A 21,534-nucleotide genomic window follows, 5' to 3' on the forward strand; every position below is an offset into this window, starting at 1 on the left:
AGTGAGGGCCTAGGGCAGGATCTGCAGGCAGGGCTTCCTCGTCTGAGTCCAACACCGGACGCCCAGCGGCCAATGGTGCCCAGCACATGGTGGACTCCTCACAAACACTTACTGAATGAGTTAGGAGTAGTGAACGCTATTGTGTTTAACTTATTTACTGAAAAAATACACACGCATTGCATATCCATGTTTAAGAGATACAAGACAAACAAATAGCCCGTTTTATCATGATCACAAAGTTATTATAGCAGGAAGGTACTTGGGAGAAGGATTATTCCAACTCTCACTTTATGGAGGAGGAATCTAAACCTTTAACAAAAGAAGGCAAAGGAAAAGACAGGAAAAAAACACAAATGATGCTCAGCTTAAAAGCTCATTTTGCACAGGAAGGAACAAGCAGCTGCCTTCTGCACAGGAGGAGATAACTCTAGGTGACAGACAGAAGGAAGGCAGGCAGGGAGGAAGAAGGAGGCTCCTAATTAAAGGCCATCTTAGTACATCAGTGAGGTCTCAGGTCTCCACAATCAGGAGGCTCATATGAAGCAAGCTGGTGGTGGTTTGCAGTAATGCATTTTTTTCAGGAATATATGTAATCTCTTTAAATCCCCCAGGTTTCCCTGTGTTCAATTAACCTTTGTGTCAATCTATGGTAGTGTCTCCTAGTTACCTGATAACAGGAGGTTTCATTAGGATTAAATATTTAAGTAACCCTTTCTTGAATTCTATTATTTTGTTCCTCTGGGAAAAATTGAAGAACTGATTATTATAACTTGGGGATGAAAGAATGGCACAGTGGTCTTTTTCTCACGAGCCAGCAGACCTGAAGCCAGAGGTTCAGGTTTCTAATCACAATTTGGGATTGGACTTATGAGACTCAGTGGAAATTGTCCCATTTCCAAAAGCTTCCATTTCACATATCTATAGGTCTGGCTGAAGATGTCCTTTTATTATTATTATTATCATCCACTCTTGACCTCTTTTCATCACAAAAAATTTTACATGACCCCAGGTACACAGGCATATAAAACAGGTAAACAAATCAAACATTTGCTAACAATAAATCATAATTTTGTGACTACCACATTATGAGTTATGAGACCACATACAAACCACACTCTAAGAAGCTGGGATATAAGGCACATAGTGGGCATTTACTGACCTACCCAAAAAACCTTGCCTTAGGGTTTTTTATGCCTATCCCTACGTTGTCCCAAGACAAAAGTAGAAAAAATCTCTAATATATTTATTATAACAAAGGCTAGGAGTATTACAATAATAAAGGAAGAGGAAAATGTTTTATTCATATAAAATGTGTAATCACAGGTGAAATGAGTGAATCAAAGCCAAGTAGAGAATATAATTGGAAGCAGGAGAGCCTTCCCTCCTGCCAGTCTCTCCTGGTCCCCACATTTTAAGTGGAGTGGCAACCCATGGATATGACTGTATAAGATATAAATAAAACATGAGGCAAGACTTGGATAGGGTAGATCTGCCAAGGATGGCGACAGCAAGTCTTAACGCTTACTACCATGTTGCTGTGGGTCCCCAGGTGACTCACAAACCTCCTTACAGCCTGATAGTTCTCTCTCTAAAATGGTAGTCAGTTTTACACTAGGGCTGGGAATCAACAAACAAAACTATATGAAGTATGCAACATTAAAGTATTTTTTAAAGAGAAAGAAAAGAAACCATCATTAGCGTCATTTCTCTACCCCTAGGCTCTTATTCTTCCCTTAAAAATACTTGGATATAATGAGAATTGTAATGAGAACAACGCGCTGACAGAAACATTTTAAGATTTCCTTTCATCCAACAAAAGACAGTCTAGGGGGCTGCAGAGAAGAATGGCTCCCATAGCAGTGGTTTGTGCTGCAGTTAGTGCTTAACAAACCTCTCTCCTGCCCCCTCTCCCTTTGGGCATGGGCAGCAGTAAGGCCTTCCTTCTCCTCCTTGGAATGGAGGCGGGGGTAGTTTGATTTATTTAAAAATGAAGCAATTTCTGCAGGCCCTTTTTGGTCCTCTGCCAGCAACCTCCATTGGGCTCCAGGGCCATCAGGGCCGCCATCTGCCTCACGCCCGTGGCTAGTGCCCAGCCTACAGTCTCTAACAGTGTTGCCTGGTGTCTGCCAGGTCAGCATTAATGAAGAGCCCAGCCTAAGGCTGTAATGGGCTAATGTGGTGAGCAGATATAACACTGATGCACAGTGTTTATTTTTGTTCCATGGCATGCCATGCTAATGGGTAGCATTCTGTGTGCCCTGACAACCAATGGGACTGTGGTCTGATGAAAAATAAAACAACTAATACTGCCCTCCAAAGCATACTAGCCCACAGTGCTCTGCACAGTGGCTATTCCATTATAAAAAAAGCAGGCACCTTTGGTAGCTTCTTTTCTTTCTTTCTTTAAAAAAACAAAAAAAAACAATAGTTTTTTTTTTAAATTTTCAAAATATATGCATAATTTTCAACATTCACTATTGTATAACCTTATGTTCCAAATTTTTTCTCTCTCCCTTTCTCCACCCCTCCCCTAGAAGGCAAATAATCCAATATATATTAACCATGTACAATTCTTTTATACATATTTTCACAATTAGTATGCTGCACAAGAAAAATCAGATCAAAAAGGGAAAAAAAAAGAGAAATAACAAAATGCAAGCAAACAACAAAAAAAGTGAAAATGCTGTGGTCTACCCTCAGTTCCCATAGTCAGTGTGCAGATGGCTCTCTTTATCACAAGATCATTGAGACTGGTCTGAATCCTCTCATAGCTGAAAAGAGCCACATCCATCAGAGTTGGTCATCAGAGTTGGTCATTGTATATTAGTCTTATTGCCATAATGGTTCTGCTCATTTCACTCAGCATCTGTTCATGTAGGTCTCTCCAGGCCTCTCTAAAAGTCATCCAGCGGATTGTTTCTAATAGAACAATAGTATTTCATAGCATTCATATATCATAAGGTAGCTTGCTTTCTATTTTATCTTTTAATCTTTTTTAATTTTATTGTTTTCTTTTTTTGCTATATCACCTTTATTTAGAGGCAGCTAGGAAAAACAGTGACTACAACACTGGGCTCAGAGTCGGAAAGATAAGAATTTAAATTCAGCTGTAGATAAATTAATGATCATGTGACCCTGGACAAATCACCCTCTATCTGCCTCAATTTCTTCATCTATAAAATAGCACCTGTCTTACAGAATTGTGGTGAGGATCAAATAAGAAGATATTGGTATCTGAGCATAGTGTCTGATACATAGTAGGTGCTTGATAAATGTTTGTTTTCCTTCCCTCATTTCTCCACCCACTGGGTTATTTCATATAACAAAGAAAATAAGTTCAACAAAACCAATAACTAATTAGTCAGAATAAGTGATAGTCCACACCTATTGTCTTTCCCTCAGATGTGTGATCTTAACCCTTTCTGAGGCCAGCCTTCATCATATAACTGCCCATTTGCTTACTTTTTGTTTGAAAAGAATCATGACTTCCTTCATCATCAGAGTAAGGTAATCCTCCACCTTTAATAAACTCTCATGGCCAAAAAGTCATTCCTACTGGCCAAGCCTTCTGATGTGACCACTCTAATTACATTAAATTGGTACTTGGAGGAGAAATACGTCATCAGTTGGGTAGCCAGGGAACAAAACTCTCCCCACTTGGTCCGATCTGCCTGAGACTGTCTCTGTGTACACGTTTAGCCTTTGACAACCCAAGGGCAACTCCACATCACAACAAGGCTGCCAAAGAGGGCTTTACTATCACTTTATTTGCTAAAAAGCAGAAAGTTGCTAATTTTTTAAAAAGAGAGGTAGGTAACATGGATGACACATATGCAAAGACACATGCCAGGTGTACCTCTCTCACTGCTTCTTCAAGTGAGACAAATATCCATCTATTAATGACAATTTGATAGTGAAGGAAGCAAGTTTAATTTCATGCATCTACAAACTGCTGAAATGATCTGAGAGCTCAAATCAAGCCTTTTAAAATGAAATTTTCTAACATCAGAGCTTTGAATGAGGATATCATGTGTAAAAAGGAATTTTTATAGCTCGAGATTGCATCCCACTAATGGGGTAACTAAGCACTAATCCTGGAATTATTAAGGCTTGTTCTACACAGTGAAGACCATGAAGATAACTGCTTTTACAGATGCTGCAATTTTATTGGTGGTATATGGTTTTATCTCCTAGAAATGAACAATAAGTACACGCCTTAGGGTTTATATCTTCATACACATAGCAGGAGCACATTCTAGTGGAAAGACTACTGGACTCAAGAGAATGGCAAGAAATGTCATTCATACAAACTGAAAAGGAAAAATTCCAATTAGCACAAATTACACAGCATAAAATGAATGACTCTCAAACTGGCCTTAAAAAGATTAAGTTCCCAAAGCTCAGTGTGGGTTAGACAGACTAGGTTCTTATGAATAATGCATAAGCTTTATCCTAAATATGCCTCAGTTTCTTCAATTGTGTAAAAAGCCACTTAAATTTATTTCTTACAGAACTTTTCTAATTATGAGTCAATTATAATGGAAGGTGGTAAAAAAAAGAAAGGGACACAAATATAAAAAGCAATGTAATTTAATATTTTTTGTTAAGAAGGAAAACACAGGGCAGTCTGTTAATATACCTTAAATATTAACAATAAGAATTGTTTTAAAATACAACTTTTAATAAAATGTATGCTTATTTTAATTCTGGATTATGTCCAAATCTGGGTAGAAGATGAAAAAAAAAAAAAAAAAAAAGACAAAGAATCATACATAACACACATAAACAAAGAGAATCACATACACATAGATAAAGGAGAAAGAAACAGGTAGACTAGGATAGAGGGCAGCAAAGGAGTGGAGGGAAAAGTGAAATTTAGAGAGGAAGGAAAGATGTAAGGAAGAAAGAGAAAGGAAGAATAAGTAAAAGGAAGGAGGGAGAAAAAGTCGAAGATCTTGTATATTTTACCAGTTTTTCTCCCTGACTCCCTCCCTCTTCCTTTCTTCTTCCCTGCATCTCTCTCTCTCTGTCCTCTGTTCCCCCTTCTCTCTTTCTCGTTTGTCCCTCTCCCTTCCTCCCTTTCTCATCTGTCTTACTCCACACAGACATATTCCTAGATTTATTTATTTATTTAATGAAAGTGGGGTATGTATTATATGCCTCTTTCCCTGTTTGTTTTTGCTAGGCAATTGGAGTTAAGTGACGAGGCCAAGAACACACTGCTAGAGTATCAAGTATCTGAGGCCATATTTGAACTCAGACCTTCCTGACTCCAGGGTTGCTGTTATTTTTCAGAATACATAGCTAGTATTTGTGATAAAATATCTTCATTACTACTTATAGTTTAGAATACAACATTTTAAAAAATTTCAATTGTATTTTATTTTTCTATTTACACGAAACGATAGGTTTCAACATTCATTCCCCCCCCCCCAGAGGCAATTGGGGTTAAGTGACTTGCCCAAGGTCACACAGCTAGGAAGTGTTAAGTGTCTGAGACCAGATTTGAACTTGGGTCCTCCTGAATTCAAGGCTGATGCTCTATTCACTACACCCTCAACATTCATTTTTCTAAGATTTTGAGTTCCTATGCTCAAAAAGTTATCACATTGTGCATACATACCCTTTGATCCAGCAGTGTTACTATTGGGCTTATATCCCAAAGAGATTTTAAAGAAGAGAAAGGGACCCACATGTGCAAGAATGTTTGTAGCAGCCCTTTTTGTAGTGGCCAGAAACTGGAAACTGAGTGGATGCCCATCAATTGGAGAATGGCTGAATAAATTGTGGTATATGAATATTATTGTTCTGTAAGAAATGATCAGCAGGATGATTTCAGAAAGGCCTGGAGAGACTTACATCAACTGATGCTGAGTGAAATGAGCAGCACAAGGAGATCGTTGTATACTTCAACAACAATACTCTATGATGATCAATTCTGATGGACGTGGCTCTCTTCAACAATGAGATGAACCAAATCAGTTCCAATAGAGCAGTGATGAACTGAACCAGCTACACCCAGCAAAAGAACTCTGGGAGATGATTATGAACCACTACATAGAATTCCCAATCCCTCTATTTTTGTCCGCTTGCATTTTGATTTCCTTCACAGGCTAATTGTACACTGTTTCAAAGTCTGATTCTTTTTGTACAGCAATAACTGTATGGACATGTATACATATATTGTATCGAATTTATACTTTAACATATTTAACATGCATTGGTCAACCTGCCATCTGGGGGAGGGGGAGGGAAGAGGGGAAAAATTAGAACATTACGTTTTAGAGAGAATATTACAAAATAACTTTAAAAATTCCCCCAGAACAAGATAATTGCCAACCCCCAAGCATCCATTAATGTGTTTCTTTAGCATCCTTGCCTGAATTGCTTGGAGCATTGCCTATAAATAAAACTGCTTATACTATAGCTCAATAATGAAGGATAATTTAGTCAGGTATATAAGAGTTGGAGCCTTAGTAATCCAGAGCCAAAAAAAGAAAAAAAAACAGTGATTGGGTTTGACAAAAGGAATAGTAAATGAGCTTATCCTCATTACTGTCCTTTCCTAGGAAAGGCATAATCCTCCTCATCTGACAAGGTATATTTTAAACATATTTTTGATAGTAAAAGAAACTTGAGGAATGGAGTAGCCAAAAGGCCATGCTGGGAGATAGGGCCTTTCACCAAACACAGTGGTTAGCCCAATACTTGAAAGGATTAACATCACTTGACAAAGCACCAGCAGCTTAGAGACAAATGAGCCTCATGATCAGCTCAGGTATATAAATGGAGGAAAAAGAAAACTTACTTGTAAAGGTAATATTCAGCATGGTCTACCTCTTCTCGGGATGAAATGTTGTCCACAAACTGAAAAGGGAAAAAACGGAAACTTCAGGTGAGGACAGATTGACATTTGCTTTAAAGATAATAAACACTTGTACTGGAAAAGCCCTGGGAAGCATTAGGAGAGAGCATCAGCCATGGAATGGAGTTAGGGAGAGCTGAATTCAAATCTGGCCTCAAACACTTACTAGTTGTGTGACTCTGGGTCAATCACTAAATCCTGCTTACCTCAGTTTCCTCATCTGTAAAATAGGCTGGAAAAGGAAATGGCAACCACTCTAGTAACTTTGTCAAGAAAATCCCAACCAGAGATCAAGAAGAGTTGGACCTGACTGAAAAACGACTTATTATGTTCTATTCACATCATTATGTTTTATTGATTTACTAGTTCATGGTTGCTAATTATGTTTAAGAATGTTTTAAAAACAACAACAACAAAAAAAATCTCAGGTGGGCCCAACCATGGTGTGAGAAATAACATTCTGAACCTCAAAAAAGATGCAGCGAATTAAACAGACTCAGGATAAGTGAAGCAGTTTAAACTTTTTAATATACTCCATAGTTTACCCACACATTCACAAATGTCAAAGCCAACAATTAAATCTTGGAATCCTGCCCCAATCTACCTCTTCTTCCTTCCCTCCACCTTCTCCTCTAAGGAGGAGACCTTAAAGAAGTCTCACATGTCACTCCTTAATATGATTCCCTACCATGTTCAAAGATGGCAACTAATCCCATCCTCTCGGTATGTCAGTTAATATACAAGAGGTTCTTTAAGCATGGGTGCTTATAAAAAGCTTATATCCTTTCATTGGTGCCCATTGATTTTAGCCAGTTTTAGGCCTGAGCCTCCCATCAAAAACTTTATGTTTATAGCCAGTTCATTGACTCAAAAGATGATTGTTAGAAGATGTTTTAACCCTTTCCTTCATCCTGATTTTCTGTTTGAATAAATTATTTTGTGACTATAAGCACTTGTGCTGACTAAGAATAGGTCACTGATTTGACTCTCCCTCCAATTTGCTATCTTTATAACCACATCATGACATCTGTGGAAACAGAGCATTGTTCTCCCATCATTTCTCACACTAGGATCAGAAGGGCCATCTATGGCTTCTAGGCTGCTTTGCCAAAAGGTCTGTAAAGTGCCCTTTAGTGTAGATTTCTAGAAAGGAACATGGAACAAGAGGATCAGGGTCAGTAGGAGATGCTCATGAAAAAATTATGCAAGCCAGAAAGAGCCAGGAGTTGGGAAGTAGGTGAGTGAGAAAAGGAGAGTTTTCCCAGTAGCATTAGGGACATCATGGACTAACTCACTTGTCTTCTCCCTTCCAACGACTGGCAAGAAGTGAGTAGAAGGTCCCTGAAATCCCTTCTTGTCTCTGATATTCTCTAAGACTATCCAGACTGTTTCCCTGCTAGATCAAGAATTCACAGGAAGCATTAAGGAGAAAAGTGCAAAGGAACCACATTTTTCCTTTTTTCCCCTTTTATTAGATCTTTTTGAATCTCTGTTATATGACCAACTCTTTTGGCAATTTGAGGATACCTCTGAACCCCTTCTTAGATAGAAATGAACTGTTTTAAATAACTCAAAACATAGAATTATAAAAAAAATATACTAAAATATAATTATCACATATTTTTCTTAAAAAAAAAAAAAAAAAAAAAAAAGCTCCCATCCCCAGGTTAAGAACCTTGATTCCATTTTGCGAGTGTATGAAAGGTTTAATTTGCAAAGTGCTCTTCCATTTAGCATCTCATTGTAGCAGGAATCATTATGTGCAGCCCCAGAAAATCTAAAGGATTTCTGAAATTACATAACAAGATCACAGCACAAATAAAACCAGGCCTAGGGTCTTTGAATTCCTACTTAGGTACACTTTAAGTCCCATTCAATTTAGCAAACATTTAGTAAGCATTTACTACTGATTCAAGACAAAGTGCTGGCAGATAATGGGTCTCCAAAGACAAAAATAAAAAAATTCCTACTCTTAAGGAGATTACATTCTCATGTATGCAGATACGCATATACAAGGAAGGTTGAAGAGGGAGACAGTACCAATAACTAAGTGGACAAGGAAGGATTTTGACAGGAAGAGTGCCTACATGGTACCTGGAAGGAAGCAACTGAACTGCAGGAGTGAGGAGGAGGGGATTCCTGGCATGAGAGTCTGGCTGGGGAGGGGGAGCAGGAGAATTCTTGCTGGAGTTTGAAGGAATGGAGATAGCTATTTTATGAACTCAGTGTTTCATCTTCTAACAGACCAGAGCATAGAAAAGGGAGCAGGAGAGATGAAATAAATTTAAAAGATTAAAGGTGAGGACAAATAATGAAAGACTTTAAGGGCCAAGCAAAAAAACTTGTATTTTATCCTGGAGGCAACCAGGAGTTTTGAGCTAGAAAGTGTCATGGTCAGCCTTGTTTTAGGAATACTAACTGGTCACCTAGTGGTGTGATGGATAGTGTTAAACCTGAAATCAAGAAGACCCGAGTTCCAACCTCAAACACATGCTAGCTATGAGACCTTAGGCAAGTCATTTAACCTTTGTCTGCCTCAGTTTCCTCAACTGTAAAATGGGGATAATAATAGTGCCTACCTCCCAGGGTTGTTGTAAGGCTCAAACGAGAAAAAATTTGTAAAGTCCTTACTTAGTACCCTGTCTGGCACATCATAGGTGCTTTAAAAATAAAATGTCATTTTTCATTCATACTCAACTCACTCTGACCTCATTTTGGATCTTTTTGGCAAAGATACTAGAGGGGTTTGCCATTTTCTTCTGCTGCTCATTCAACAGATGAGGAAACTGAGGCAGACAAGATGAAGTGATCTGCCCAAGGTCACACAGCTCGTAAGTGTCTGAGGCTGAATTTGAACTTAGGAAGATGAGTCTTCCTGACATCAGGCTTGGCACACTAATTTTTCTGCCACCCAGCTTAATAAATGTGTTTTTCCTTCCTGTTCCTTGTGAAAGATGAGTCAAAGAGGGAAAAGACTGAAGAAGAGAAATTAGTTTTCAAGAATTATTCTGAATAATTTAAGAATGCAGATTTTCATTTTTACAGTCCTTTCCACTTACAAAAATTGTTTTTTTCCTAAGGGATATAAACAATTTTTAAAAACCCATATTTTATAAAAACCAGAGTTTAGGAAAAATTTTAAAAGAATAAATCATGACATTACTGCCATTCCTATGAGTCATAATCTTTAAAAAAAAATGCATCTTCTACATCATCAAATTTAGAGGCGTCAGGAATATCTAGTAAAAATTCTCTCATTTTATAAAAGGGGAAAAGGGAAGTTAAGAAAAGCTAAGAGACTAGCCCAAAGTCACACACACAAGTGATAAGTAGCAGAGCCTGGCTATGAAGCCAAGCTTTCTGACTCCAGAACTAGTAAATTCTCCATAATGGTTCTCCTACCACTTTTTATTTGTTTAATTAAGTTCTTTAGACTGGGGTTAAGATTTTGCTGTTAAAGAGGGCTCCCATGAAGAAACTTCTCCTAAGTTTGCTCCTTACCACCTTCTCAGCAGTTTGCAGAATTGCCTGGGGCCCTGAGAGATTAAGGGACTTGAAGTGGACAGAGCACCAGGCCTGGAGTCAGAGAACCCTGTGTTCAGATACTTGCCTAGAGTCACATGGCTAGTACTTGCCTGAAATCATCTGTCTTTTTTTCAAGGAGCTATATTGCCCTTCATTTACACTGAGTCATTTACATTAGGAATAGCTTTTAAGTTAAAAAAAAAAAAAAATCCTACCCGTGAAATTGTCAAAGAACTGACAGGCAGTTTTTTCTCATATGTTCTATCCATTAAGGAGGCCAGGTCAGCTGTGAAAACACAAAAATTCAATTTAGTTAAAATTTAGATTCTCTCTTAAAGCTTGCAAAAACCTTTTCCATATTTTACTTCATGTGATCCTCCCAACAACTTTTGAGGAGAATGTTATTAGCTTCATTTTGCCAGTGAGAGATGGTGACCTTCCCTGGACACACTCAGGTAATAACAATCTGAGGTCAGATTTGAATGCAGGTTTTCCAGATTCCAGCCCTCTATCCATTGTACCATCCAGCTGGTACCAAATTATTGAGGGCATTGAATATAAGAATACAGAGTTTGGGGCAAGGGAGTGATTACATTCAAATAAGGCAAATGTGGACACTGCCCAGCACAGAGCAGACACTTAAAAATGTTTATTGATTAACTGACTGGGAAAAAGGGGAAGAGAATAAAGATGGGGAAATTTATTAGGGTAATGAAAACTAATATTAACCAGGTTTTCTTTTCTTTTCTTTTTTTTTATTATAGCTTTTTATTGACAGAACATATACATGGGTAATTTTTCAACATTGACCCTTGCAAAACTTCTGTTCCAACTTTTCTCCTTCTTCCCCCCACCCCTTCCCCTAAATAGCAGGCAGTCCCATACATGTTAAACATGTATATGTTAAATGCAATATATGTATACATATTTATACAGTTCTCTTTTTGCACAAGAAAAATCAGATTTAGAAAGGTAAAAATAGCCTGGGAAGAAAAACAAAAATGCAAGCAAACAACAACAGAAAGAGTGTGAATGCTATTTTGTGGTCCACTCTCATTTCCCAGTGTTCTTTTGCAAGGTATAGCTTAACCAGCTTTTTTTTCAGTGGCTTCTATCAATCACATAAAACAGGCCAAAATCTCTCCTCTTTTCTTCTTTCCATGAGGTTTAGTTTTCTCTAAGAAAAATAAAAAAGTCTTTGCTCTAACCCAGTGACTTTCTGAAGATCACATAAGTCCCTATGTCTATCACCATGTCTTGCCTGGATGACCAGACATGTTTCCATGGAGATGGGGAAGAGACATCCAGAGTAGGTACTTAGTTAAATATTCTTGCTGTGTTAGGGCAAAGTGAACCTCTTTGTGCTAATAGTTCAATGGTTTTCAAGTGCCTTATTTCATCCCCAAGTAGAACCCAAACTAAGGGAGCACCAGCATGACAGTTGCCTCTAATGGGAAGCCATGGCAGTATTCCAAGAATGGAGTTAAGAGGGATGGCCCAAAGTTATCTGAGAGTGGGGAGAGGGGAGGCTAAACTGGGAGGACTTTTTTGATATTGATAATGATATGGGAGGTGAATAAGAAACAGTATAAAGGCTTCAGACATGGGAAATTGGTGTCCCAGAGAAACAAAGAAATCAGGAGAAACAGGCTTAGGGAGAAATCTTTGGTTTTAGGTGTGTTTCATTCAAGCTTCAGAAAGAATATCCAGATGAGAATGGGTGCCTTGTAGACAGATGGACATGTGGGCCTGGATCTTAAAAGATTTGGTAATGATGTGGGTAGAAAAGATCCCTAAAGTTATGGGAGGGAATGAGTTGACAAGGAAAAGGATGTAAATAATGATGAGGATGACAGATTTAAGAAAGAAAAAAAAAGCAGTACTTTAAAGTTGGCTTCATGTACTTTATCTTTGCAACCCTATAAGACAGGAACAAGTGGTTTTATTTTCCCCAATGGCCAAATGCAGAAGCTGAAGTCCAGAGAGATTAAGCAACATGCCCATGATCCACACTGCTGATGAGTATGAGAGAAATGATCTGAAACCACATCTTCTTGATTCCAAATAGAGAATGGACCTTTTAAAGATTTGGGAAAAGAAAAAGGACCAACCAAATAGAGAGAGAACAGGTCATCAGAGAGGAAGAATCAGGACAGTGTGGACAGTCTCTGAAGCCAAAGGAGGTCAGTAACTAATGCTACAGAGTGGCTGAGGCAAATGAGATCTGAAAAAATAAAACCAAAAAGTCCTCAAGGGATTTGGCAATGAAGAGGAAATGTACAATAAATAAGGGAATGACTTCCGCAGAAAGATGGGAAATGGCGTCAGATTATGAGGAAATGAAAATGAGGTATCAGGTCTAGAATATCTTTTTTTCAAGAAGTATGACTGTGATGGGAATAGAGGAGAGGAATCAGTAACTGGATGAGATTGAAAGACTTTGGGAGAAAGTGGGGAAAACCAAGCATGTTTGAAGACAAACGGCAAAGAACCAACAGAGAGAAAAAATCCATGTGACAGAGAGGGAAGGAGAATTTAAGAATACAGATGAGTAACATCTGTGAAATGAACACCCTAGACCAGTGATCCTCAAACTTTTTAAATAGGGGGCCAGTTCACTGTCCCTCAGACTGTTGGAGAGCTGGACTATAGTAAAAACAAAAACACACTCTGTCTCTGCCCCTCAGCCCATTTGCCATAACCTGTCAGGCAGCATAAACATCCTCAGCGGGCTGTGTCTGGCCCTCGGGCTGTAGTTTGAGAACCCCAGCCCTAGAGACAGGAAGAAAGAAGGGCTTGGGAAGTGATGAGTGGAACATCTACAGGATAAGCAAAGGGAATTAACATCAGATGGATTTAAAAAAAAACAACTCCACAATAAAGTAGCAAGTTATCTATCTAAGAGTAGAAATAGGACTATCATTGGATTTTGTTTGTTTGGTTAGTTGTTTTTCAGTGGTAACTTTTCCATGATGTCATTTGGAGGTTTTTTGGCTAAGATAGTGGAGCAGTTTGCCATTTCCTTCTCCAGATCATTTTACAAATAGAGAACCTGAAGCAAACAAGGTTAAGTGACTAGGGTCACAGAAGTGGTAAGTATCTGAGGCTGGATCTGTAAGAAGAAAGAGGTTTTGAAAATACAAGAGTTAAAAGGGAAAAGTATTTGTTAAATACCTACTATATGCCAGGCACTACACTAAGGGCATTAGAAACATTATCTCACTTGATTCTCACAATAATCTTGAGAGATAGGGGCTACTGTTACCCTGGATTTACAATTGAGGAAACCAAAGCAGAGGTCAAATAATATGTCCAGGGTCACAGTGTTGTGAGGCTAGATTTGAACTGAGATCTCTCTGGCTCCAGGTCTGCCATCTCCATAAACTAGCAAAATGGAAAATTAAATAAGTTGTAGAGAAGCATGAGGGCCTTGGTGAGATTATAAATTAGAAAAGAACTTTAATCAAATGCAGTTTTTAAGAAAAATCAATGTGACAGGTAACAGACCAATTGGTAAGGTGTCAAGAAAAATCACATATCCTATTAATTGTAACCCAAGAATTTACTTTAAAACAACAACTGCAACAGAATTTTCTATTAGGAAAATAAGAAATAGGGAAATTAATCATATACTTTTGAAGGGGTTTATTCATGACACTTTTTTTTTTTAATGTACTCTACATTCACTTTAAAATAATAATTAGATCTGTCTCTCTTGCATTCCTTTTCCCTGCCACTTCTCTTCTTTCTCTGAATCAACTGCAAAAATACATGGATATTTTCTTCTGGTTTTCAATCTGATTAGAAGAGCAGGGAAAAAGGAATTTCACACAAGAGCCAGTGCCAATGTGTTTGGCTGGCAGGGGGAGTTGGGGGGGAGGGGAAAGTTGTTGAGAGGAGAAAGCTAGTGTTAATTGAATTCAAAGTGTGAGATGGTATCAGTGTGAAATAAGGTTGGAAAGGTGCATTTCATGCTAACTTCCCCCCAATCCTATTTTGCAGATTCTACAGCTCTACAGAATTGAACAGCCAAAAGTGAGAGGGAAGTTACAAGTTTAAACATTAAATTACCCTTAATGCTAGAGGGGCAGAGAAAAGATTAACTTTTCTTATGACTCTTAATACTCATATTAATAATTAATTATGAAGTATTACTTAATACTTAATATTAATAATAATTAAATTATTTCAAAGACAAATAAATCCATAAAAACCTAAACATGAATAAGAATTAAAGCTAATTAATATAAGTAAATTTGGGCATTTATCTATCAACGAGGTTAGAATGCTAACTAAAAGAAAGTTCTTCAAGATGACTTTCAAAGGAGCAGTCCTATTTTAGTGTATGAAATATTAAGGGAGGAATCTTTCATATTTGCTCAAAGCATCTTGATGTAAAGATATAGAACAGCACAGGAATCTACTATCTCTGAATATAGCAGCAAATGGCCCATTGAAATGTTCAGAAAACAAAAAGTATAAAGAAATTTTGAATTTAGGAGGCTTGTCTGATCACTCTGTGAAGTAACTCAAGGTACCATTTTAATTTGTACCAATGGCAACCTTCAGCCAAGCAGAACTAAGCTTTCTCTTTAGATAGCTAACAGCTGCAGTATGGGATGGATAGTATTAGCATAATGCAAGTCAGAGCAAGGTTTGCCTCTAAATATAGTCTGTAACCAATCATCTCATGTTACTGTGTTGGGTATGATGAATGAGTCAGGGAACTGAAGAAAGTAGCAGAGCAGCTGCCAGACTCAAAGGCCAGTCCAGCACCACTGGCATTGGCGCTCCAACTCAAGCAGTTCTAGTCTTGATTCCAGATGTCAGTGAGCTGCCAGTGGTCACTGAAGTCTGGTTTGCAGTGAGAGTGGTATGTGGCATGGCAGAAAGAGTGCTGAATCTGGATTTTGGTCATCTAGGCTGCATCCTTATTTAACCTCTCTAGATGGCCTCTATGGTCTCTTTGAGGTCAAAATGTATGATCCTCTGACCTTAGTTACTTTTTCATAACTCGATTCATCAGTTACACATACTCAACTTTATAACCAATGAATAATGTTGTTCAATTGTACACAGAAATAACAAGATTATGTGATGATCAACTGTGATGACTTGGCTCTTCTCAACAATGTGGCATTTCCAGACAATTCCAATAATCTTGGCCATCCATATCTAGAGAATGGAGACTAAATGTGGTTTGAAGCATAGTATTTTCACCTTTTTTTTTTCTTTCTTGTGGTTTTTCCTCTTTTGTTCTGATTTTTCTTGTACAACATGACAAAATATAGAAATATGTTTAAAAGTATTGTACATATTTAACCTATATCAGACTGCTTACTGTCTTAGGAAAGGGGAGGAGAAAAAACTTGGAACACCAAGTTCTACAAAAATGAATGTTGAAAACTATATGTGCATGTATTAGAAAAAAACAAGAATACTATTGAATGATATTGTTCAATCATGTCCAACTTTTCAAGACCCCATGCAAATCAGTGTGTCCAAGTTCATGTTTAATACTCCCATGATACTATCTATTCTATCCTCTACTATCTTTTAAAGTCTGTCCAAATTCATGTTTAATACTCCCATATCTATTCATCTCATCTTCTGTCATTCCTTTTTCCTTTTGTTTTCAATCTTTCCCAACATCAGGATCTTTTCTATACTGTCTTCTCATTACGTAGCCAAAGTATTTAAACTACAGTTTCATTATTTGATGCTTCAATGAATAGCCTGAATTAAGTTTTTTAAGTGTTGACTGACTTGATCTCCTTGTTGTCCAAAGGATTTCCAAAAGTTTTCTCTAGTACTACAATTTGAAAGTGCCAATTCTGTGGCATTTAACCTTTCTTGCAGTCCAGCTCTCAGTCATACATATAATTGTTGAATGGAGGCTAGCAAAAGCCAAAGAGAAAAACTGAATTGGCATTTCCTTCCCCCACTCCACCCCTCCCCACATAAAACCTGAAGCTATTAGTGACCATCTGTTCACAAGACTTCGAATAATTGTGCCAAGAAGCATCGGTCAGGATATGGATGCTTTCTTAATTAGAGAAACCAAAGGTAATGATGATTCAGCAAATATTTATCAGGTGCCCAAAACAGTGCTAGGTAGTAAAGGATAGTTACAGGATTATGGCTTTGTGGACCAAGACATGGTTCATGACTAGGGAAATAAGAATTACACATAATTTAACATTTAAAGAAAAAGAAAATGGCTGCATGTCAAATTGAATGGCATAGAAAATCAATTGTATGAAGATTGAAGAAGAAACAATCATTATTCTTATGTAAAAGTGTAGTTAAAAAGAGCTAATACTGTGCTTAATGATCCTCCCTAAGATGGGAGCTCTCCAAGGTTGTGTTTTCAACCCTACCTTCTTTCCTTCTTTCTTGGCAGTTTCATTGACTCCTAGGGCTTCAATTATCACTTATACTCAGATGAAAAAGTCAACAACTCAGTCCTTATATACCTACAAATATATCTCACTACTTGACAGATATCTCCACACATCCCAAACAAAGTAAATTTTCTTTTTCTCAAAACGCATTGCTCTTGATTTCACTCTTGTCAATGCCAGTGTTACTTAACCAATCTCCACGTTTGGTGTGATCTTAGACAGTGGTCTTCTCTCTTAAAGCCCAATCACTTAAAGCCAAGCAGTCCACAACCCCTTCTGATTCCACCTCTTCAATATCCTGTTCATCCCTTCCTCTTTACCACGACTCTAGTACATCCTTTCATCACCAACTTCATGGGCTACTTGTAAAAACCTCTTCTCCTAACAGCTTCTACCTCACCTTTACCTCCCTCCCAAAACAATCTTCATAATACTCCCATGTCTATTCATCTCATCTTCTGTCATCCCCTTTTCCTTTTGCTTTCAATCTTTCCCAACATCAGGATCTTTTCTATACTGTCTTCTCATTACGTGGCCAAAGTATTTAAACTACAATTTCATTATTTGATCTTCAGTGAATAGCCTGAATTACGTTTTTCAACTTACGCAGAGAGATGGTCAGAGCATTTCTGGGCTCAAAACTCTCTAAAACAGGGATTAACAGGGGTTACCCTGTGATTTTTAAAATGATTTAAAAATACATATATTTTGATAACTATTTCAATATAATTGATTTTTTAAAATAAGGCAGCACTTAGCACAGTTCCTGAAACATAGCAGATAATAAATGTTTATTGACTGATTAATTCTATGTATTTTATTTTATGCATTTAAAAACATTGTTCTAAGAAGGGGTCCAAAGACTTCACTAGACTGGCAAAGGGGTGACAGAAGTTTCTTAACCTTTCAAGGTTTTTCACAATACCGTGGGCCTTTTCCTATATAACCTTATTTCATTTCCCTCCATGTATATCAGGTTCTTGCCAAACTGGGCTACTTACCATCCATCCTCTGCACATGCCCTCCCTGACTATTCCCATCTTTCCAGCTTCACTCAGGCTTTTCCCTCTGCTATCCCTCTTCACATTTTAATAGTATTGGCATTATAAAGTCCAAATTAAATGCCATCTCCTTCATGGAGTTTTCCTAATCCCAGGTCCATCTCACCAAATTGGCAAAGACCTCTCTCTTCTTGGATATCACCACCTTGCTTGCCCTTCTCTCATATACTTACTATATATTATTTTATATATATTTTATATATCCCACTCCTTCCCACAACCAGACTGTAAACTTCATGAAGACAGGAACTCTCTTATCTCAAGTTTGAATCTCCTTCAGTGCTTAGCTCCATGATTAGTACATACCAGGTTCTTAAATGTGTGTGAAACTGTGTGTTCACACAGAGCATATGTATCCCAAATAGCTGTAAACTATTAAAATTTGAAACCTCATTACAATTTTTGAGAGATTCTCTATATCGTGTGATCCATTGAACACTACTAAGTGTTAAAATTGAAGGAAATATACTAACTGGAAAAAAAATACTATGCTCAAATAAATAATTATCTATAACCTATTTAAACTCCATTTCTAGGATTCTGAAAACTTCCCATCAGAAATAGAAATCTTTTTTGTTATCACCAAGGCTTTAATGATAATCTTAAAAAAAAAAAAAAAAAAAAAAAATGGATTTCCAGGACAAAATTGTGATGAGGAAGAGCAGCAAAAGGGAAAGAGCTCCTGTAAGCATTTAAAAATTACAAAGAATTACTAAATAATTTGGTATCTCTCTAGTTCTCATGTATTTACAAAATATTGTTTCTCAACCAGCTAATATATACTTGGAAGGCAAGGGCCAGAGAGGTCATATTTTATCTAACTTCCTTGTGTTACAGAGGAAGAAATTGAAGCCCCACAGAAAAATGGTTTGCTAACTGGCATAGGTAAGAAGTAGGAGAGGGATTCAAACGTGTGTCCTCTTCTGACACCTTCAAACCCAGCCATTTTTTATCTCTACCCTTATGTGCCTGAATGTTCTTGGAAACTTTAGTGAAGTGATAGAGACCACAGGGTACTGCCCCCTGAAATTTGTGATCTGAAAGTCTAAAGAGGCTAAAATGGACAAGGATTGTTTGTTGTTTTGAGCTGATACTATAGCTGTGCTGGGTTGTTTGGTTTTTTTTGGTTTTTGTCCTCTGAAGAAAAGCAGTTGGAGTAGATGGTTAGAATATTAGCCCTGAAGTCAGAAGTACCTGTGTGTAAATCTCAAGACATTTACTAGCTGTGTGATTTTGGGCAAGTCACTTATCTATTATCTTTGCTGAGAGAAACATAGACACAAAAAGACATACAGGTCTTTTAGCACAGCATTCTATCCACTGAGTCATCTGGCTATCTCCAGGTGCTATTATCCGCCCCCCCCCCTTTTTTTAGGAAGAAAGAGAGGGATAGGGAGAAAATGTGGGAGAGAGAAAGGACAGAGAGAGGGAGAGGGAGGGAGAGAAATAATGAGAGACAAACAGAGAGAGGGAGAGGAGAAAGAGAGAAGAAAAGAGAGATAGAGAAAGAGAGCAAGAGGGAGAAAAACAGAGAGAGAGGGAGAGAGAGGGAGAGGGAGAGGGAGAGGGAGAGGGAGAGGGAGAGGGAGAAAAACAGAGAGAGAGAGAGAAAGAGAGAGAGAGAGAGAAAGAGAGAGAGAGAGAGAGAGAGAGAGAGAGAGAGAGAGAGAGAGAGAGAGAGAGAGAGAAAGAGAGAGAGAGAGACAGAGAGACAGAGAAAGAGAAAGAAAGGGAGATACAAAGAAAAAGAGACAGAGACAAAAGCAATTACAGATGATCTAAAACATGCCCAGAAGTAAATGGTGGAAGCTGGAAAAGCTTACACAGTCAAACTTGGAACACAGATTTTGTGTGTGTGTGTGTGTGTGCCAGAAGCTTTATAACAAAGTGATTTGATAATGGAGAATCTGGAAACATTCTTCAGCAGTTCCATTCTAATTGGAATGAGAACTCAGAAGGGTGACACACACAAGGCAAAGCCACAGTCACCTCCAGGAGTGGCAGCAGATGGCAAACAGGAAGGCTTAGAGAGGAACAGATGTCAGAGAGATGCGAATATTGGACTGACAGAATATGGGAAGGGTGTAGGAAGTCTCCATTGTGCCTCAAGAGTAAGAGGTGAAAAATGAACCCAGCAAGCCAAAGGTCTCCACAGCTGAAACGATACAGGAATATTTGAATCTCAGCTGATGAGATGAGAGACCAACTCTGAATTCAAATAAGTCTGTGTGGTAATATCCTACTATTCAAAGGCTTTCAAATGTTCAATATGAAAAAACTATTTCTGTGTCCCAGTTAGGGCAGCTGGGTGATGCAGTGGATAGAGTGCCAGTCTGGAAAAATAACTTTACACCGTTTGCCTTGGTTTCCTTATCTGTAAAATGAGTCGAGGAAGGAAATGGCAAATCATTCTAAGAAAAGTCCCAAAGGGTTCATAGTCAGACACAAATGAAAATGACTAAACAACAAATGTCCTAGCTATAGCTTATATAAATACAGGTCTGCTGATATGGCTACAGATGATTCTGTTTAAAGGAGAACTAAGATTTTTTTTGAAAGGGCTTTAGAAAATCCAATTTACCAAATCTTTAATTAAAAACAAAAAACAAAAACAAAAAAAAAAAAACAAAAACCAGCATGCAAAGGATATGTTCATGTAATTATGTATAATGTATAGTATTTAATATATACACATGTTATACAATACAGTATATTCAATGATATATAACAACGTTATGTTTATTCTGTTAACAGAATGCTATCTTTTTCGAGATGCTATACTGATGGCTTTTGAAGTTCTATAAATTTAAGATTTCCAAACTGGCTAATGTTTCTTGACCTAGTAAGTGTTTTAAGATAATATGATCTTGGTCAGGTCAGTGGAGGTAAATTGCAAAAGCAGAAGATAACTGTGAAAAACCTATTAAACCAATGCTGTATCATGATTAAATAAAAATTCTTCAAAGGTACTTCCACTAGTTTCTGCCCTTTAAGAAATGAAAATGCCATTTTAATCTCAAAAGCACTATTTAATAATCAATCACTTAACATACATTTATTAAGCAGCTACTAAATACCAGACATAATCACCATCAACTCAGGAACTAAAAGTCAGGAAGCACTCTTTACTAAAAGGGAAAAAAAGTGTAACCCCTCAAAACTTTGCATTTATGCTGTGTTTACAAGTTATTCTATAGCTGTTATACTATACTATATACTATATATACTATACTATAGTTGTTACTCCCTCCTCACAATTCTATGGGCTAGGCGGGACAAATGATATTAATGCCCATTTTAGAGTTGAGGAAATTGAAATTCAAAGACATTAAATGTTTAGTCCAAGGTAACCCAGGTAATTCAATTAAAACAGGTCAAGTGACTTGCCCAGGGTCAAAGGGCTCTTAAGTATCTGAGGTCAAATTTGAACTCAGGTCTTTTAGGACAGCACTCTATCCACCGAGTCATCTGGCTGTCTCCAGGTGCTATTATCCCCTCCCCCCCTTTTTAGGCAGAGAGAAGTTAAATGACTTGCCTAAGGTGAAACATCTGCTAAGTATCTGAGACAAAACTTGAACTCAGGTTTTCCTGTCTCAGCATTCTTAACCACTAGCAGCATTAAAATTTAAAACAGTAGCAAAACATTGCTGTTCAAAGTATATACCCATCTCTCACCACT

General features: G+C 37.7%; 1 protein-coding gene across 4 annotated transcripts in view; it reads right to left on the reverse strand.

The window, feature by feature from the left end:
* Positions 1–21,534, reverse strand: part of MRPS27 (mitochondrial ribosomal protein S27) — a 113,701-nt gene that overhangs the window by 74,629 nt on the left and 17,538 nt on the right. For all 4 annotated transcript variants that reach the window (XM_074282236.1, XM_074282237.1, XM_074282240.1 and 1 more), the window contains 2 exons: positions 10,606–10,676; positions 6,809–6,867 (listed from right to left, as the gene is read on the reverse strand). In XM_074282236.1, coding sequence (XP_074138337.1) covers positions 6,809–6,867; positions 10,606–10,676 — 130 coding nt within the window. The remainder of the gene's footprint in view (positions 1–6,808; positions 6,868–10,605; positions 10,677–21,534) is intronic.

This window comes from Sminthopsis crassicaudata, chromosome 1 (assembly GCF_048593235.1).
Source record: "Sminthopsis crassicaudata isolate SCR6 chromosome 1, ASM4859323v1, whole genome shotgun sequence".
Taxonomy (NCBI): domain Eukaryota; kingdom Metazoa; phylum Chordata; class Mammalia; order Dasyuromorphia; family Dasyuridae; genus Sminthopsis; species Sminthopsis crassicaudata.